The 18379-nt window shown below is 40.7% G+C and overlaps 1 protein-coding gene across 1 annotated transcript in view; it reads right to left on the bottom strand.

Moving 5' to 3' along the window:
- Positions 1–17382, bottom strand: part of aopep (aminopeptidase O (putative)) — a 155670-nt gene extending 138288 nt beyond the window's left edge. Inside the window, exons 1-7 of the mRNA XM_072433120.1 lie at positions 17217–17382; positions 15602–15909; positions 14729–14841; positions 13766–13935; positions 12086–12308; positions 10840–11053; positions 10198–10319 (exon numbers count right to left, since the gene is read on the bottom strand). Coding sequence (XP_072289221.1) covers positions 10198–10319; positions 10840–11053; positions 12086–12308; positions 13766–13935; positions 14729–14841; positions 15602–15715 — 956 coding nt within the window. The 5' untranslated portion in view covers positions 15716–15909; positions 17217–17382. The remainder of the gene's footprint in view (positions 1–10197; positions 10320–10839; positions 11054–12085; positions 12309–13765; positions 13936–14728; positions 14842–15601; positions 15910–17216) is intronic.
- Between the last annotated feature and the right edge of the window lie 997 nt (positions 17383–18379).

Here is an 18379-nt window from a genome sequence, read left to right as displayed (position 1 = left end):
GACGTAGGTCAGATGCCACAATGTGATTAAACTGAAGGAGACAAATGTTAAAGTGTAGAACTCATGCAAACAATCTTAAAAAAATAATATGGGCTGGGAGATTCTCTTAAAGCACATTCGATTTTATTTTGCACTGTAGAGCCTTTTTCCTTGCCTTCTACCTATAGGGACTTGGGTCACAGTTAGGGGACTTCTGTTCTGTGGCAGGTCCTTTTTAGTCAGACCAAGCACCTTTTAGTAATACCAGTACACAAGTACAAAATTGTTTATTTATTTTCAGAAAAAAACTTTATTTTCCACAAAGGAAATACCTTGGACACAGTAGATCAATAGCAGAATAACAGAGGGAAAAATGAACATTTGTTTTCCAACATTCCAATTCCAATTCATTTATTAAACAATAAAAAACAACAAAGTTAACCAAAGTGCCATACACGAAGATGAAACATAACTGAGTAACACAACTTCTGAAACCGTAAACGTCAAGGCCTCAAATGAGTTAAAAAAACAAACAAATGCGTTTTAAGAAGTGATTTAAAGCAGAACTTTGCGTTGATAGGAAAGGTAAAATTCTTATTTAGTTCAGCTTTAAAAACAAAAAAAATAATCAACTTGCCTAATGTGCAGGGATAACTCATTCCACAATCTTCCAGGCAAAACAATGAAATCTACATGAAAATAAGAAGATTGGGGGACTCTCTACCAGAAAGATTACATGGTGTACCTTTAAGACGTTTGTAAGGCAAAAAATTCTGTGCCCAAGGAACGGTTTTGATGCTTTCCCATTAAATGTTCTCTACATTCCGATACTGATCACATCAACTTCGCGTCAAAATAATTTTATATTAATTATACATAACTTATTTAAAAAAAAAAGGCTTTTGATAATATGAAATTCAACCAAATCTATCTAGTTTATAGGATCGACGGAGTTTCCATGGCCATTTTAGGCATTAATGTGCTTCTGCTCATCAATTAACCGCGCGAGTTAAATGAATACTTGTGCTGTTCATGTCCGCATGTGCAGCCAAAGAGAGAGGATATAGGAGCAGGCTTTCCTCCTCTGAGCCGTTTGGACAGTTTGAGGAAGGAAAACATGCAGAAGTGTGCAGCGAGGACAACTACAGGTATAGTTTGTGAGGTGCCACTTTCAAACTTTTTAATGAGTAAATCCCAAAAGTGTGTGTACCTGTAAATGAGTGCCGTCGGTGCGTTCTGTGGATACATTGGAAATCCATTTGGCTCAGTCTGAGCGTGTTACTTCATATGGCTGATAGACAACACATTTTAGGGCCGTGGCTACAGAGCCGCGGCGCGGTCAAATGGCCCAGCAGTTTCAGGAGCCGCGGCACGGCCATATAGCCTCATGGCTAACCCTAACCCTAATCCTAAAACTGGCCCTAACCCCAACCCTAACCCGGCGCGGTCTAAAACGGTGCGGTCAAATAGCGCAGCAGTTTCAGGAGCCGCGGCAAAAAATAACATGGCAGTTTCGGCCGTGCGCCGCGGCTCTGTAGACACTCCCATGTTTTAAACCAGAAGACTAGCGGGAGAGCTCATAGTGTTACACATGCACAGAACTATGAGGTCTCCTGCTAACTTCCTGCTAAGTTGCTCCATGTTGTTGTCCGCTCCGGGAGCAGGCGAGGTGCAAGCGACAGCAGATGGTGGATACATCGGGACTTAAAGGGTCACATCAGAGCGCGTTTTAACAAAAGGAGCTTAAAACAACACTACTGTAATTTACAGGTACGTCAAGACAAATGTGATGACAATGTAAAGTGTGATCTGTGTGACTGATCACGTGATTTTTGCCATTATCGGCAGCCGATCGATCGAAGCACCTCTAGTTATGGGGGCTTCCTACACTTCTTACTGGCCCTTGAATAACATGACATTTATTCCACAGTTGATGGCCACACGTTTTTATCCCAGTATCACATAAAGACTTTAGGCAGAGCATGTCCACTTTCATAAGGGTGAATAGAATCATAAAACCCTATTTCCCCATTCATAGAAATCACATTCAAATCCAACAATTTCTAATTGAATTCAGCAACACACTTGCATCTCTGGGAGTACGCAGACATCTGCCAATGTTGATGCAGATATCTAGAGACAGATTTGGACCTACATTTAATTGCCCATTTAATCAAGCCTTTTCTTTCAGCCAAACACAAAACATTTTATAAAAATGAGATATAGATATCTGGTATTCCAAAAGAATACCAATTAACAACCAAAACATTATTTCAAGTTCTTCCATGGCTATTTTATGTGCATTTCTTATTACAGCTGAGTATTACTGGCAGAGCGATTGACAAAGCAGACAAATGCTCTATATGGACACAGTGCAGCCAGTTTTCTCACTGGGAACAATAAAGTGCGTCAAAAAACAGAGGAGGAGGAAGAAGAGGAGGAAACCCCCAATGGTTTTTATGAGCTCTTTCAGTGCGTCTGCCCCTTTGATCACGCACAGCAGCTAAGAGCCACAATATCAGTGTTTAACCAAACTACATTTGGTCTTGGGGAATTCATTTGTGGTGAAGCTATAGCCAAGTTTCAGCCTGGAACACTATCCCTGATGCCTGATGCACGGTTCTACCCCACAAGTCTGAAGGTTCACAAGTCCTAACCCCTAACCACTAACCCCTAACCCCTAACCTTCGGACTTGTGAACCTTCGGACTTGTGAACCTTCGGACTTTGTGAACCTTCGGACTTTGTGAACCTTCGGACTTTGTGAACCTTCGGACTTTGTGAACCTTCGGACTTGTGAACCTTCGGACTTGTGAACCTTCGGACTTTGTGAACCTTCGGACTTGTGAACCTTCGGACTTTGTGAACCTTCGGACTTTGTGAACCTTCGGACTTTGTGAACCTTCGGACTTTGTGACCCTTCGGACTTGTGAACCTTCGGACTTTGTGAACCTTCGGACTTGTGAACCTTCGGACTTTGTGAACCTTCGGACTTTGTGAACCTTCGGACTTTGTGAACCTTCGGACTTTGTGAACCTTCGGACTTTGTGAACCTTCGGACTTTGTGAACCTTCGGACTTTGTGAACCTTCGGACTTGTGAACCTTCGGACTTTGTGAACCTTCGGACTTTGTGAACCTTCGGACTTTGTGAACCTTCGGACTTTGTGAACCTTCGGACTTGTGAACCTTCGGACTTGTGAACCTTCGGACTTGTGAACCTTCGGACTTGTGAACCTTCGGACTTGTGAACCTTCGGACTTTGTGAACCTTCGGACTTGTGAACCTTCGGACTTTGTGAACCTTCGGACTTTGTGAACCTTCGGACTTTGTGAACCTTCGGACTTGTGAACCTTCGGACTTTGTGAACCTTCGGACTTGTGAACCTTTGGACTTGTGAACCTTCGGACTTTGTGAACCTTCGGACTTGTGAACCTTCGGGCTTGTGGGCAGCCGCAACTCACACAACTTAACCGCCCTGCTTAGCAATGGTATGCTCTCCATTCAGTAGTTAAGCTTGCGCAGTCCTCCACCCCAGCACCACCTTTGGACCTCTCACCATATTTTGAGTCTTATTTTCTTTCAGGTTTTATTATTTTCACCGTAGTAGTGTATACCAGTGTCCAGGCTCCGGGGAAAGATTCCTATCATATACTGCTCCGCACCATCTGCGCATCGCTCAACGTTCCTTGCTGGGGTCTAAGCGCCAAGCCTCATATATTTATCCATTCCATTTATTATCTTCCATTGCATTTTGCCTTTATTCGAGTCTCTCCAGGTTGAAAACAAATTGAGCCATGATTCCAGTTACCGGTATTACAGATGCTAAGCTCAAATACAGAGTCAATTAAGATGTTACAAAAAGAAGTTAAGGAAGTCATTAGAAACTGACCAAGTTGTTTGTTTGTCTATTTATGTCTATTATGCTAGTACTAGCAGCGTTTTTTCCCCCCTGCTCCATTCTTTTCTTCTGACAAGATCTGACATTTACACAAGTGCAATAAGCCACATTAATCATACTCTTAATGTTTAGTTCATTATGCATCATTAGGTGTGCATAGTGCAATTAATTTGTCTTAGTTCATTAAGGCATCAAATGAAAATTGACAAATGTATACTGGGTGTGATTATTGTGAGAAGAAAAATCACAATTTTACGAGTATGATTATTGACACCATGACCAGACACCAGTAAAATCTTTAATGTTCCTATCGTTGTCTAATACATAACCATTAATCTACTATGTGACTAGGGTTATGTGATAACATTTTACTTTTATGGAGTACCGTACTTTTCAGGCTATACAGCGCTCCAGAATAAAAGCCGTGTGCACGAAATTTACGTAGAAAATAGAACTTGTACATATATGGGCCGCACCTGTCAATAAACCGCAGGTGTCCACGTTGTAACATGAGATATTTACACATAAGCGGTAGTGATGCGTCTTTTAACGGGTACTAATTAGACCAATTTATCAGTGAATATGAGTTGGATTGTAATAAAACACACAGCATTTGAAGTTTAACACACAAAGAACAAATCCCTCTGTCTTTGATGACTGTGAGCTGATTTAACCGTGTCTGTGTCTTCACCATCTGGTTCATCTGCTCCTGAGCTTGTACTTATCGAGTGAGTGTTACGTTATAACATTATAACATGACACAGAAATATGGTCCACGGTAGTGATGCACATGTTTTCTTTTGACTCGCGAGTCAGGTCTGGCCAAGAAAGTCTCATTTCAATATGGCAGAAGATAACTGGACGTCAGTGATTCCACTGACGTATCCAACAGTGTGTCAAATGTAAAAAAGTAGCGATTTAAAGTCCGAAAAGTACATAAAATTGAAATAACATATTTTTGCATTACAAATTGACAAAAAATAAATAAAAATTGTTCCTAAGATATATTGTGACTTATATTTTTTCTTGGTGCTATGTTTCTCTAGTTGATCTTAGGTATGGCTGGCTGAAGAGCAAAAGGATACCGCTGACACATGAAAGTGTGTCCTCCCTGTCAGATAACATTAAACAAACTTTACTTGTCTGAACTGTTCTTTTAAACTGCTGACTTGCTCTTGGCCTGTGTCTGGAAGCCTGCCGTCCGCCCTGGAAACTACCCTTCCTTGACTTCTTAATCTTAGGTTTCCCGCCCTCCTGCTCTGTATCTTAGAAGAAAAACTTCACACCGACACAAATCCTCCCTGCCCTCCTATTGTTTTCATATATCGCTCTCCCTCCTGCTGTCTCCACGGGGGCCAGAGAAGTAGTTCTTTAGACACCATACTTCTACTCCGTATTGTTGCAGGGTATTAATAGTACTCTTACTTGAGTTATAGTTTTAGTTAATCTTCCCTCTTTGAGTGTTTAAGCGAAGAAAGTTTCTTTTTGATGGTCTACACAATTTAACATGATCTTTTTAACATCTTGTTGCCGTCTCTTACTCATATTTATTTGAGTACCAATTTCCCCAAATAATACTTTACCCTTTGTACGTGTGCTTGAATAATTGTAACTGTATTTGAGTACAATTTTAGCTACTAACCCCCTCTATTGGGGCACTGCGCACACACATACTACATATAAAAACGTGCTTGGCTTGGTTCCAAAGAGTGGGGCTCGCAAACTTCCCAATCTCCAGATTAAATAGCGCCAGTCTGTGAAGTCCTTCCAGCAGCTAATGGCTTTTGTTGCTTGGAATAATCTGCACATCCTCTCCCACATCCTGGGGGTCAGTGGTGAACCCCATTCCGTCTCATCTACCGCTCAAGTGCCACCTCCATTAGGGTTGACCTCGCTCCCCTCCTGTGGTTTTTGAGAGGGGGTTCAGTCGAACAGAGCCACCCGCATCGAGAGGACATCGAGTCTTCATGTGTGACTGTGACCCATGTGGAGTTTTATGGTCTGAGGCAAAGCAGGTGTGGGCTGAGACTTAATGAAGACACTAAATCTCCTGTGTCATGTTCATGCAACACCAGTTAAAACAGTGGCTGAGGTAAGGAAAACATCCACTGGCTGCTTGTGTAGAGTAGCCACAATTTGTTCTCAAGAATAAAAGGATTTCTAAAAGGGTCAACCACAAACATTGAAAAGCAAATGTTTTATCTGAAGGGGCAGTGCAACTTTCAAATTATTTAAATAAAGCTTTTGTGTTATAACATTACCATTATGTATAAATATAACCATAATGGTTAATTTGACCAAAAGTATCACACAACAATAAGTGTGTGAAAGGGTGAACTTGAGCAGGTCAATGCTTTTCTGTGAAAAACACCGCTGTGAGCTCATTTCCTGTCTGTGTCACTTTTCTCCAGAGAAAAGCTGAGAGAAAAAGATTGTGTCATGAGACCACAGATACTAAGGCAAGACATGGATGGGATTCAACATAATAAAACCAAAATTATATTTCTCTGGCAAACTTTGGTTATGAAATACACTTCCACTTTCATTATTGGTGTCTTGGCAGATAGGAATACAAAGGATACAAAACAGAAGGTACAGAAAAAGCATTGAACAAGTTGAATGCTTTTTCTTTAGGGTCCTACAAAGTTGCTTGATTGGTTAATCATCTTGCCCAGAAAGTATGTAATATGGTTTCTGGCCATCAAACTAACTCGAGTTGTATTACCTGAAGTGATATAAAAAAGAAGGTAAAAAGGTTGCAGACACCACCAGAAAAGTTTTTGTGAACTTTTAAAACAGCACCAACTGCATCCAGATCGTACAGGAAAAATGTACTCTCTAAAAAAATATATTCTATATAAAATACAGAGCAATGTAGTATATTCAATCCAATGCAGTAAAGAATGTTGTAAAGAGCATTGCAAAAGTGAGACTTAACAGCCACCTAACAAAAGTCTGTATCAACACAGAAGGCATGCGAATTCAGGACTACAGCGCACCGTGCATCTGAATCTAAAAGCCACAGACCACTCTTTCATTTTTGTTAAAAAGAGAATCCTTCTTTAAACAGAAATGAAGGTGTGTGGTTCAATATACCAGTAATATACAATGACATTTTGAAGCCATGGGGTAGGATTAGCTCAGACCAGTCAGATGCTACCGGTAATCATGAGGAAGCTGCCGTCAGCTAAAAAATAGGATTTCTATGGCCCATTACAGGATTGTTAGGTAAGAAAAAAGATTAGTTTCAGGGGAAACTTAAGAAAAACAGATCAGGCTTTTATAAGGGAGGCTCTTCCAGGTGGGCAGGGTTTACGCAGCTCAGAGTAGGATTAATATCAGAGTTCTCAGACTAGATCTGCAGATTGAGATTGACTTTTGGATGAAACTTGAAACATCTTGTTTTTCATAAAAACGGTGTCCAAATGACTACAACTGAATCTTTTTCTACAACGGAACACTCCTGGACGAATGAGGGACTACACCAACTTGTATATAAAATAAATGTTTCTTAAATTTGAGGGTGAAATTATAGACAGGTACTTGTACAAACATCATATTAAAATTGGAACTAAACCTGCAACTAAACCTGGATGAGGCCAGGACCAAATCAGGACTTCAGGATGCTTTCCAGTCTGTCTTTAGACCACATCGCACCACTGAGACTGCTCCTATAAAGTAACAAATGATATCCATCTGTACTGAGTGCTGATACAGGCAAAATGTCTTATTTACTCACTTTTACAGAGACTTAAGGACTGGGTGGGCATCACTGGCTCTGACCTAAATTGGTTCAGGTCCCATCAAGGAGACAGGGAGTACTTTTTTGAGATTGGTAACTGTCGCTCAGACCGCATAGCCTTGACATGTGGGATGCCCCAGACGTCAATCCTTGGACCCGTTCTATTTATCCTGTATATGCTACTAGGTCAGTAGATACCAATAGCAAAGTGTCCAACCACAATTACGCAGAAGACACTCAGATCAATGCTTCACTGACGGCCAGTGAATACAGTACCAGTGGATTTGGTCACTTCATTCAGCAGATCAGTGTGTAGATGTATTACTACAAAGTTCTCCAGCTGAACTCAAGACAAGACTGAAATCATCGTCTTTGGCCCACAGAAACAAAGAGAAAGTGTTAGCAGTCACCTCCAGTCTCTCGCTCTAAAACCTACAAATCAAGGTAGAAATTTAGGGGTAATAATGGACTCAGAATTTAACTTTGGCGGCCACATCAAATCCATAACATCAGCAGCGTTTTATCAACTGAGTGGTTAGTACTCTCGCCATATAGCAAGATGGGTAGATTCTTGGGCTGCCTTTCTGTGTGGAGTTTGCATGTTTCGCATGCAAACATGCATGCTCTGGGTGGGTTTCCTTTAGGTACTCTGGTTTCCTCCATCAACCCAAAACATGCACCATAGCAGAGGCAGCTGATCCATTAAGGGCGATGGGGCGACGCCCCTCCTTTCAATCTAAAAACAATATAATTTGTTCAGAATGATTTTATTTTATTATTAGTTTAAATATGTAAAATAAATAATAATGTATATACAATTATTTTTTATTTACTACTACTTTGAACCGCAGCCTGCATCTCTTTTCAACGTATGTCGTGGGCGGTTTGAAAATCGCCCATGAGCCTGGTAGAAAAGCAGTGGAAATCTTTAGCCAATCAAATCCCAAGAAAAATGACTACGTCATTAGTTTCACTGTTTACGCTGTAGATACGGCGTAGCAGGTGTGTGCACCTCAGACGTGATCATGGCAGCGTCAGGGAAAGTGACTGTGTGATCTCTGCTTTGCTTCTTTCAAAAGGCTTCTGAAGCCTCCCGTAAAGGGCTGTCAGGAGGTTAAACAAGACAAAAGTGGATCTTCTTATACCAGAGGCTTTAGTGCAGTCCGTACCGTTTTATGGAACCAACAATTGTTTGTGTTTTTATTTTCTCTTAAAAGGTTGAATGGACGATTTTTTTGGCCCAAATTTTAGTCCTGCCGATTAGTCCTGCCACGTATCAACCATAAAACGCACCTACCGCTCACCTGCAGCCACGTGTGGCTCGTCCCCCGAGAGCAGCACGGTTCCGCGTGTCTAAGCGCATTGATCTATCATAATATAGTTCCCTCAGTGTACGGGACAAAATGAAGACGGAGAAAGACTGTTCGAGATGACTCATAAAAAACGGAAATCTACGGGAGACAAGAGAAACGATGCGATCCGTCGCGCTAATAAACAAACGCACGTGTGTGTTGTATCAGTCCACACGGGAGAGTGCGCATGCGCACTCCCACCTGAGTTCTCAGATCGCCGAAAAAATCGTCCATTGCGCCTTTAATGTAGTAATTGCTACTATGCACCATAAGGTACAGTATCACTGAGATTTTAGTTTTGCGCTTTACAATCTAACATTTTATAAAGCGTAAAATGTAATTTAATGTCAAATGTATTTTCTCACAAATGGTATCTGCCTCCAAGTCATAGTATTACCATTACCAAAAGTGGAAATAAATAAATTTATTTCATTATTTCAGTATTAAATGTGTATTTAAAATGTGTGGTCATGTAAAATATTCACTTTTGGACATTTAGAAAAACAAAACAAACAAAAAAATACTGTAATGTCCACAGCTCCTGACAGTTTCTCCCAGCGGCACTGAAGGATGGGTCAAATGGGACAATAATAAAATGTACCATTACGCTTAACCTCAACTTTAAAACAGCTGTGAAATCTACGAACATGGAACATGACATTTCTCTTCTTACACTGAGTCGGTCTGTCACAAAATAAAATTGAGGAAATAGTTTGTCAATATTATCCACCCCTTATGATGAGTCTATATAGGAATTCATTTGACAGCTCTACAAGCAGGAGCTGGATGGGACCTTTAAGTTTTGTTGTAAAAAAAGGGCTGTGAGTTTTGGAACTGGGATCAGGCAGGGGCAACGTTACGGAAGAAAGATGAAGGAGGGGCGGCGGGACAGTTAAAGAAAGAGCAACTTGAAAGGCCTCTTGTCTACCGAGTGTTTGGTTTAGAGGTTTCAATTGCTTAGCCTTTTTGAAAGCAGATTAGCTGTGGTCAATCTGCAAATTACATTGAGGGAACTCCCTGGAAGACCTATGTACATGGCATCCTCAAAAAAACTTCACATATGAATAAAGTAAAATAATATATATATATATATATATATATATATATATATATATATATAATAAAAATGCCACTATTTGAAATTGCAAATTGAAAAGTACAGTAATGAATTGACGTGATTAACCCGTGTGTGTGGTGTGTGTGTGTGTGTGTGTTTGCATGCATACCTGGCCATGCCCAGACTGGAGAATCCAGAAGGGACAATGAGAACATCAAGGCGAGAAAATGGATGAACTCCCAGAACAGTGTGAGCAGCAGCCAAACACTGAGGCAGAAGATTTAAGACCAACTACAAGAGAAAACCAAAAGATTGTACCAATATTTTTTATATGAAGGCAAACTGCTTCAAATTCAATCCAAAATAGTTTCGTTCACAACAATATGCACATAGATTAACACTGAGGAAGGAAGGCCAGAATGTTGTGGTAGAATTTGCTGTTATGTTGCAGAATGCAGATGTTAAATTGGTTAGTTTTTTTTAGAAGACATAGCATGCAATGTGAACTGTAGCTCTCCTATAGTCAGGACCATCTATTGTGATTACATTTATGGAGATGTCCCGTAAAGGGGAAGGTGGAAAATTGCGAGTATTTGCTTAAATGCATTGTTTTGTTGCAGCAACAGAGGGAACAACATAGGCCATGATCCTCTGTGCCATATCATGCAGACAACATGAATACATACATGTTATCAAGCACTTGTGAGATTTGGATAGTTACATCCATATACTATGCTGCCCTGTGTACTGAAGTAAACGCCTTCTGTGAGGGCCTGCATAAATAAATTCTCCTCCAGTCTCAGAGCTTTACCTGGGCCCTTTGCAGCAGGCAGGCGGGGGCAAACACGCGGTGAGGAATCTCCCGCTGGGACATGGCCCGCTGCTCGATGAATCGGCAGGGGTAGTCGCCATGGGAACAGGAGATGCAGTCATCCATTGGGCCTGAATAATCAGTTAGCGCTGGCTCCTCATCCTCCAGGGAAAAGTGGCAGAATGTGAACGCGGAGCGGGTGGTCTGGTCTCCACTGCGGTAGATTAGAAAGGTTTACTCCGAGGTTAATAATCAGGACGCATTGAATGATCTTTTTCAAAACTAGGAACAATGGAAAAAGTCAACCAGTAAGTGTCTATGTGACTTAGTATGTAGGTAGTATTTTACTGGCAATTGTGATGATTATTTATTCACAGTCAAGCAGAAAGCAGAATGAACGCTTCATTAAAACCAGTCTGAAATAAACTCAAAAAGGCTCTCCGTGATATAACGTCAAGCAATGAACAATATATCGGTGCCTTTTTTTATATACTTGCCCAATGTTACGACAAATGTCAAATATTTGCACCACTTTGTGTCCACTTAATTATCTTTATGCCCATGTTCAGTTAGGGTTCAGTTGTGATTGTATTGCAGTTTTTCTACCCGTGGGAGCCCATGCTACATCTATTACCTTTAAGCCAATGCCAATACGGGAAATGAAAGATGGAAATAAGTATTTACGTCACAAATGCTGACCACAGTGACCTCCGAAATATTGAGGTGCAGACAAAGAACAAAGTCAAATTCTTTAATCAGAGCTATTCAGAGTTTCTTGTCAGATGTTGGGTGAAAATAAAGCCCTCGTTGTAGAGGAAGCGTTTTGGTGGCAGTGGTGTAGTGCGGCTGGACTTCTGTTGGAGGAAAAACCGTGAGGGAGGAGCAGGTTTACTGGAAACCACTGCAGCAGCTGCCAACCTCCTGCTCCTGAGACCTGAGCTTAACCCTGGTCTGTGGCGCGGCTGCTCCAATGATCCTTGGCACTCTACAATCTGTACCTCTATAAAATATATAGACGAGGCAACTTGAGACTCAAAAATTCAACTGTAGAATGTAATGGACATTTCTGAGTTTTAATGTAGCTGTAAAAGTACATAAAGTGCTGCAGCCCACTTGTATTTCCATCGTCTTTTTTTGGGTTGGATCAAAGGAACTTTCAGTGTGGAATTTGAAGGAGCGCAATCAGGTTAATAACAGTCTGCAGAAGTACAACTCTTCTCACGGTATAAGAAAAGTCATAAAATACCTGGCAGTTTGAAGCGGTAAGTCCGATGCGTCGCTGCTGCCTTGGTCTGGTCGAGTCTGAGACAACTCGCAGCTTCCAGCCCTGGGTTTGTCCACAGACTCACTTCTGTCTGAATCTGACCCACAGGGAAGGACTGTGGGGACCAGGTGCCAATGGCCCACTGCCAGTGCCAAGGTGGAGGCCGGCATGGGCATAGTCACATAATAAGACCAGATAAAGAAGCCTGCAGAGACCGGAACAATGCACCGTCAGGGGGAGAACGTGACAGACAAAAACACTTGAGTGCAATGTGTAGAAGAAAACATCTGTTGCATTTGTCCACTTTCTGAAATGTAAGATTTACTGACATGTTTAGCACATTTAAATTCAATTCTTTGAGGACAGTAGTGTGCGTGCAAGCTAATTTGGAATGCACTACTAATTAAACGTTTAGAATGTGTGGGCTCAGTGCCGCTCAGTGGTCAAGTGGTTAGCACACAGCCTGCCATGTGGACAGGCCACGGCGTCATATGTGGCTCTGACAATTTGCTGCAATGTCCTTCGCCAGTCTCCTCCCTATTTCACAATGTCCTGTCCAATAAAGCCTATGGGCCATAAAACTCTACTTTCTTGTGAAGTGACCACTTTCTTGCGGGCTCTGGTCAAATGCAGGTGGCACATGCAATACATCAACTCCACAACAAACTGTACCATAGAAAGTATTACTGAAACTGCTCTGAGCCTTGATGCTTAAAAAAGTAAAGAATCAACAGATTTCATTCAAATGAACTTGTTCCTTTACTGTTCCTATGGCTAGATTTGTGAATTCATGCACTATTGAATAACATACCATTTACTAATTCAAGAGGATGTTTATCATCCACATATTATCATGAGATGGATAAAATTGCAATGGTTGTTAAGAAGATTTGCAAAATCAGAATATCAAGTTTACAGTTTTGATTAAGTGTTAAAGTGATATTTTCGCACGTTTACATTACACTCCATTCACATGTTGTGCCTCAAACATAATTTAAAGGCACATTAATACACATTTCTGTTGGATTGCTCTAACATTGACTGAATGTTGTCATGGGGATGTTAAAAAAACGTAAAACAAAAACAGAGGTATTCATTTTTGTCTTATTATCTTCTACCCCCAGTTGCAGCACAAAAGCTTTGACTGAAGTCAAATCCTGGTTCTGACAATTTGCTGAATTACTGTCTCACTCCCACACATATTATGCAAAATTTCATTTTTTTAACCATGTTAAAATAGTTTAAAAATTTTACTTTATTCATACTTGATTTATAAATCCTGTTTACGACATCCTCTCATTTAAAACATAAGAAAACTCTCAGTTAGACGTCAAAAGTAGTCTCCTGCACTGATTTTAAATACATAAATCATCGCTAAACTAGTTCTGAGCATTTCTGCCATAAAAATACATTCATTACAATTGAATGGTTAATGGCTAATGGTATTAGCATCCCAGACTATGTTGCTTAATGGCTAGCTTTTGTTTTTTATGGTAATTCCCTCAAAAAACAGCAAATCCAGATGAGGGAGTGCAAATGAATGGAAAACATACATTGTTTTAAGTTCTAGAACATGAGACGCCAAAGCAAAAGGTACTGTTACAAATAATGCATAATGTGTGTCATTTAACTCTCCAACAATCCTAACCATAAAAGCCTCACCTGTATTAATCTCTTGCCTGGGCACCGCCTGCTCCTCTCCACTCATCAGAACCACACACTCGCCAGGGGCCCTCACTGCAGCCTGCCACGTCGACATGGCAACGGGAGGCTCCTGGCACGGGAACAGTGCGCGGTTGTTGATGGGAGAACCAGCGGTGTACACACAAGATCTGTGAGAGTAAACAATGGTAAACCCACAGACACAGAGACATGACAACAGCACAATCGCCGCAGGTCTGTTTGTGAAGAATTTGTATTTAAAAGTCACCAGACATGAGGAAAATGTGAGCTGTACACTTTGGGTTAGCAGTTCCAAATAAACTCTGGTCTGAATTCTCACTACCTTAACCCCAGGACAAATGATACTACCTATAAAATATGATCCCAAAGCAGTGCACATGATTGACTTGTGCCTGACCGGAATGTACGCATGTCCATAACGCAAAATTTGGATTGGATTTTCATACTGAATAGAATACCGTAATTTCCGCACTATAAGGCACACTGGATTTTAAAGCGCACTGTCAATGAATGGTCTATTTTCGATCATTTTTCATAAATAAAGCGCACCAGACTATAAGGTGCATTAAGCGAAACGAAGCGGTCAGATATGTTGGTCAGTTGAAGTTTATTAATGCAGTATGCGCAGTAAGTTGCCAGCTTTCCTTTGTAATCTTTTGGCAGTTGCTTCGAGATATTACTGGATTATAAGGTTTGTTTTTTGAGAAAATTAAAGGCTTTTAAGTGCGCCTTATGGTGCGGAAAATACGGTACACTTTTTTTTCCTCTATATTGCAGTTTATAAAAGGCAAATTCACAGTTTTTGTCAGCAGGATATGTCATTCAGAAACTTTATTGCGTTTTTTCTGATACAAGTGACTTAATTGGTAGTACTTGCACATATATTCTTCATGTATAACACATATGGTGCAAGCACAGCTGCACCCGAGGGCAGACACAGACCTTTTGTCCTGATCGCGGGTCCACCTCACAGAGCCTCCTGTTGGTCTGGTCTCATAGAAGATCCTCAGAGCTCGCGGGAACTGCTGTGGTGATAAGACTCCTCTTTTCCTCACCTGTAGGAAAACCATGTCAGATTTGTGACAATCCCTGTGATGCCTGACAATAGATTACTAAAGCTTTATATGCAACACACTTGATACAATCTAAAAGCTGTAAAAAACTGAACATCATGTCATAGAAAACCCTGGAAACTTCACATTGTATGTGTTATTTTATGAGAAAATGAAAAAACAACTAACTGGGAAAGTTACTGCAGTTGATTCCATATTGTTCTCATCCAGCATTGGGGTCATTTGGACAAAATGCCTTTTATAATTGATAAGTAATTGTCTTCAGTTTAATTTCATTTAAAAAAAAATGCTGCAGTTTACAACTCATGGTTTAGATTTTCATGGCCAATGTTAGTAAAGCTAGAACCTAGAGCTGCCGATTCATTCTACCAGTATCTTTGAATTTTAAATTATTTAGACATCCACTGGTTAGTAGTATTATTGACTACTAACCAGCTAACCAATAATAGAGCAGTGTAATCACATTTTGTGCAGAGCTCTCTTCATACTTAAGAGTTAAACTTTGTGAATTTGCAGCTGGTCAGCTGAAACAAAATATCATTCAATGCTGGTGATTTAAATATCCAACCGATACATCAGTCGATTTCAAGTGTATTTTCTAGATATCTGCCAGGTACAGATATTTTAAATCAACAACTGATTTGTACAATTAGAACTGTCCATTTCATAATCGAGGACACAGAAAACTTAAATATTTAACAAAGAAACTCTGAGATCACTCGCGTAAAAGGCTTATGAACACCTGCAGACTCCATCGGTCAGTGCAAAACCACAGCGGCCCTTCCTCCCGCACCGCAGCGGCCCGGCTGCACTCAGAGTAGAGCCGATGCTGCTCTCTCCAGCTCTGGGGCGGCATGGACACGAGTCTGTGAGCGAGCGTGGACCCTGGGCTGAGAGGTGTGACCCCGTCTGTCTGCTCCAAAGACCCAGACAAGCCCAACACGGTGGTTATGTCCACTTCCTCCACCTTTGACACCGAGAGGTCACAGCAGTCCAGCAGCAAGGTGAACTCCTCCCCGTCACCGCCGCTTTCCCACGAGTGTGAAGACGCTGAAACCAGAGCAGAAGTCACACCATCAATGTCAGCTCATTAATGGCAAAGTCCCCCATCATAGTAATAATAAGATGGCTGAATGCAACTTGTAGTATAAGGGCTGGATGACTTTGCAATTTTTTTTTGACAATTTTGATTGTTTGATTAATTGTATGGTTCCTTATGAAAAACTGCCCTACATTGCTGTGTCCTTGGGCAAGACATTTCATTCATCAGCTATGGCTACAATATTAGCTTACAACCACAAATCAAAGGCATCAGTACTAGAACTTACTGGGGTACTTTGATTGGCTTTCCTGTGTGTACTTTAGTTATGTATATATGTAAATTGAGAGATGCACTGCCTGTCCAAAAGTAAAAGGTTGCCACATAAAAAGGGGCACACGCTCTAATATTTCGAAGCACTGTCTTAAGCTTTGATTACAGCACACATTCTGTGGCATAGTTTCAATAAGCTTATGTAATATTCATAGATTTATTTCCATCCAGTGTTGTGTTATTTTTCTAACTGCACAAAGCCTTCTCCAGCTCATCCCAAACACTCTCACTGGGGTTCAGATGTTTTCTCTGCTTGATGCCAATAATTACCCTTCTCAAACATACTGACATCTTTCCATAACCACGGGATTTGTCTTTTCACATAGTTGTTTCAGAAATGAGAAGACGCTCACTGCATCAATCGGGTTTAATTACCGTGTTGCAGCTGAAAGACCTGCAGCAGTTCTCCAGTAGGAGGCTCAGACCAACTGTATTTGCTTAGTTGAATCCAGGTGGAGACTTTGTTTTTGGAGAGGGAGAGTAAATCATAGAATTTGATGAATAAAATAAAATGCTTTTGTAAAATACTAATGATCCTTCCAATAACTGAATGAAGCAGTTGGACATATATTACATAGTCAGTGATGGGAAGAGTACTTTGAAATACTGCATTCATACCTGCATTCCTCCAGATACTGGCTTTAAATTGTATTTAGTAACATTGTTATGTTGGTCCAATTACAGTATTTTATTCTGAATACTTTTTTTTTTTCAACTTGAATTATTTTTATAGTATAAAATTGTTGCACCGTGTTGCAAATGAACCAACCACACATTTTCTATTTTGAATTTATGCCATACAATTTGAAGACCGCATGGAAATACTGTAATGTATCTCCAATAACTGTATTCTGTATAGTGAATACTACTAAATAAAATGAGTATTTTCCTGAATACATACAGTGTGTCCGGTACATGTACATTCAGTGACTTGAACACTGTAGTGACTAGGTTAAAGAACCAATGCCATAGGTTATAAATGTACCCGTTTTCCTGGAAGCTCTGGACTGCTCCACTCCACCTTCAGCTGAATCAGCTCTCTGTCCATCAGCCCCCGTTACTGTCTCTCCTTCTGTCTCTCCTCCAGCCCCTCCTCCAGCCTCTCCTCCAGCCTCTCCTCCAGCCCCTCCTCCAGCCCCTCCTCCAGCCTCTTTTCCATCTCCTTCTCCATCTCCATCTTCTTCTCCATCTCCATCTTCTTCTCCATCTTCTTCTCCAGCCTCTCCACCTGCAGGCTCCAGAAATAGCACCACATTTCCACTGATCACTCTTCTGTCAAAGTGAACAGTCAGGTCCAGAACATAGTGCCGGACCAGGATGTGTTTGGTGTTGGCTCTGAGAGGGAGGTCATCGGTGTCCGGGTCCAGCTCTGTGTCCGCCTCCATGTTGGCAAACCAGCTACAAACACACGAGATATATAGTTATTATAGTTTGTTTAAACTTTTATTTACTGTATTAATCCACAAAAGAATGATAGACTACCATAATTTCCATTAACCTTAAAACACACACAAATAACAAATTAGCATATTTATCCTACAATTCTATTTAATTTAGCGTCAATTAGAACGTGAATTGCTAATTAGGAGCACGGGTGTGACGCACGAGGGAGTATCACGTGATAAATTCAAAACAACTGGAAAGCTCCTGTACTTTACAAGAGTCACGTCACATAACTTCACGTAACAGCACATTGTCGTTTCAGTTCCCGTTAAAGCTACGACCAGGCGGGGTCCGTAAACGTATAAATATCTTAAACATCTTATTTAATGTGGATGTATTCTCTACATCAGAGACTCACCGCTGGGATTCTGCCTCCACTTTTTCCTTCTCAAAATCACCGGTGTCCGTGGCCAGGGGTGATGTCGTCATCACATTGCGACAATGAAAAATGTTGTAGTTTTTTTGTTCTTCTCCCCCTCTAATGTGTAGTCCCTAGACGGCCACTTGAACTACAGTTTGAGATGCTATTTAAAAAGAGACTGTTTAATTTGATTGTTTCAATATATTAAATAAACATAGCCCACTTTCGACACATTTTTGTTTATATACATTTATGTTTATATATATATATATATATATATATATATATACTATAACTATATTTAACTCACCAGACCTTGGCTATATAATCAGAGGTGGGGAAAT

The sequence above is a fragment of the Eucyclogobius newberryi genome, unplaced genomic scaffold, assembly GCF_026437365.1.
Source record: "Eucyclogobius newberryi isolate DKJ021-1_F unplaced genomic scaffold, fEucNew1.0.hap1 SCAF_6, whole genome shotgun sequence".
Classification (NCBI taxonomy): domain Eukaryota; kingdom Metazoa; phylum Chordata; class Actinopteri; order Gobiiformes; family Gobiidae; genus Eucyclogobius; species Eucyclogobius newberryi.
The sequence above is the reverse complement of the archived record's forward strand: the minus strand, read 5'-3'. Positions and strand labels throughout refer to the sequence as shown.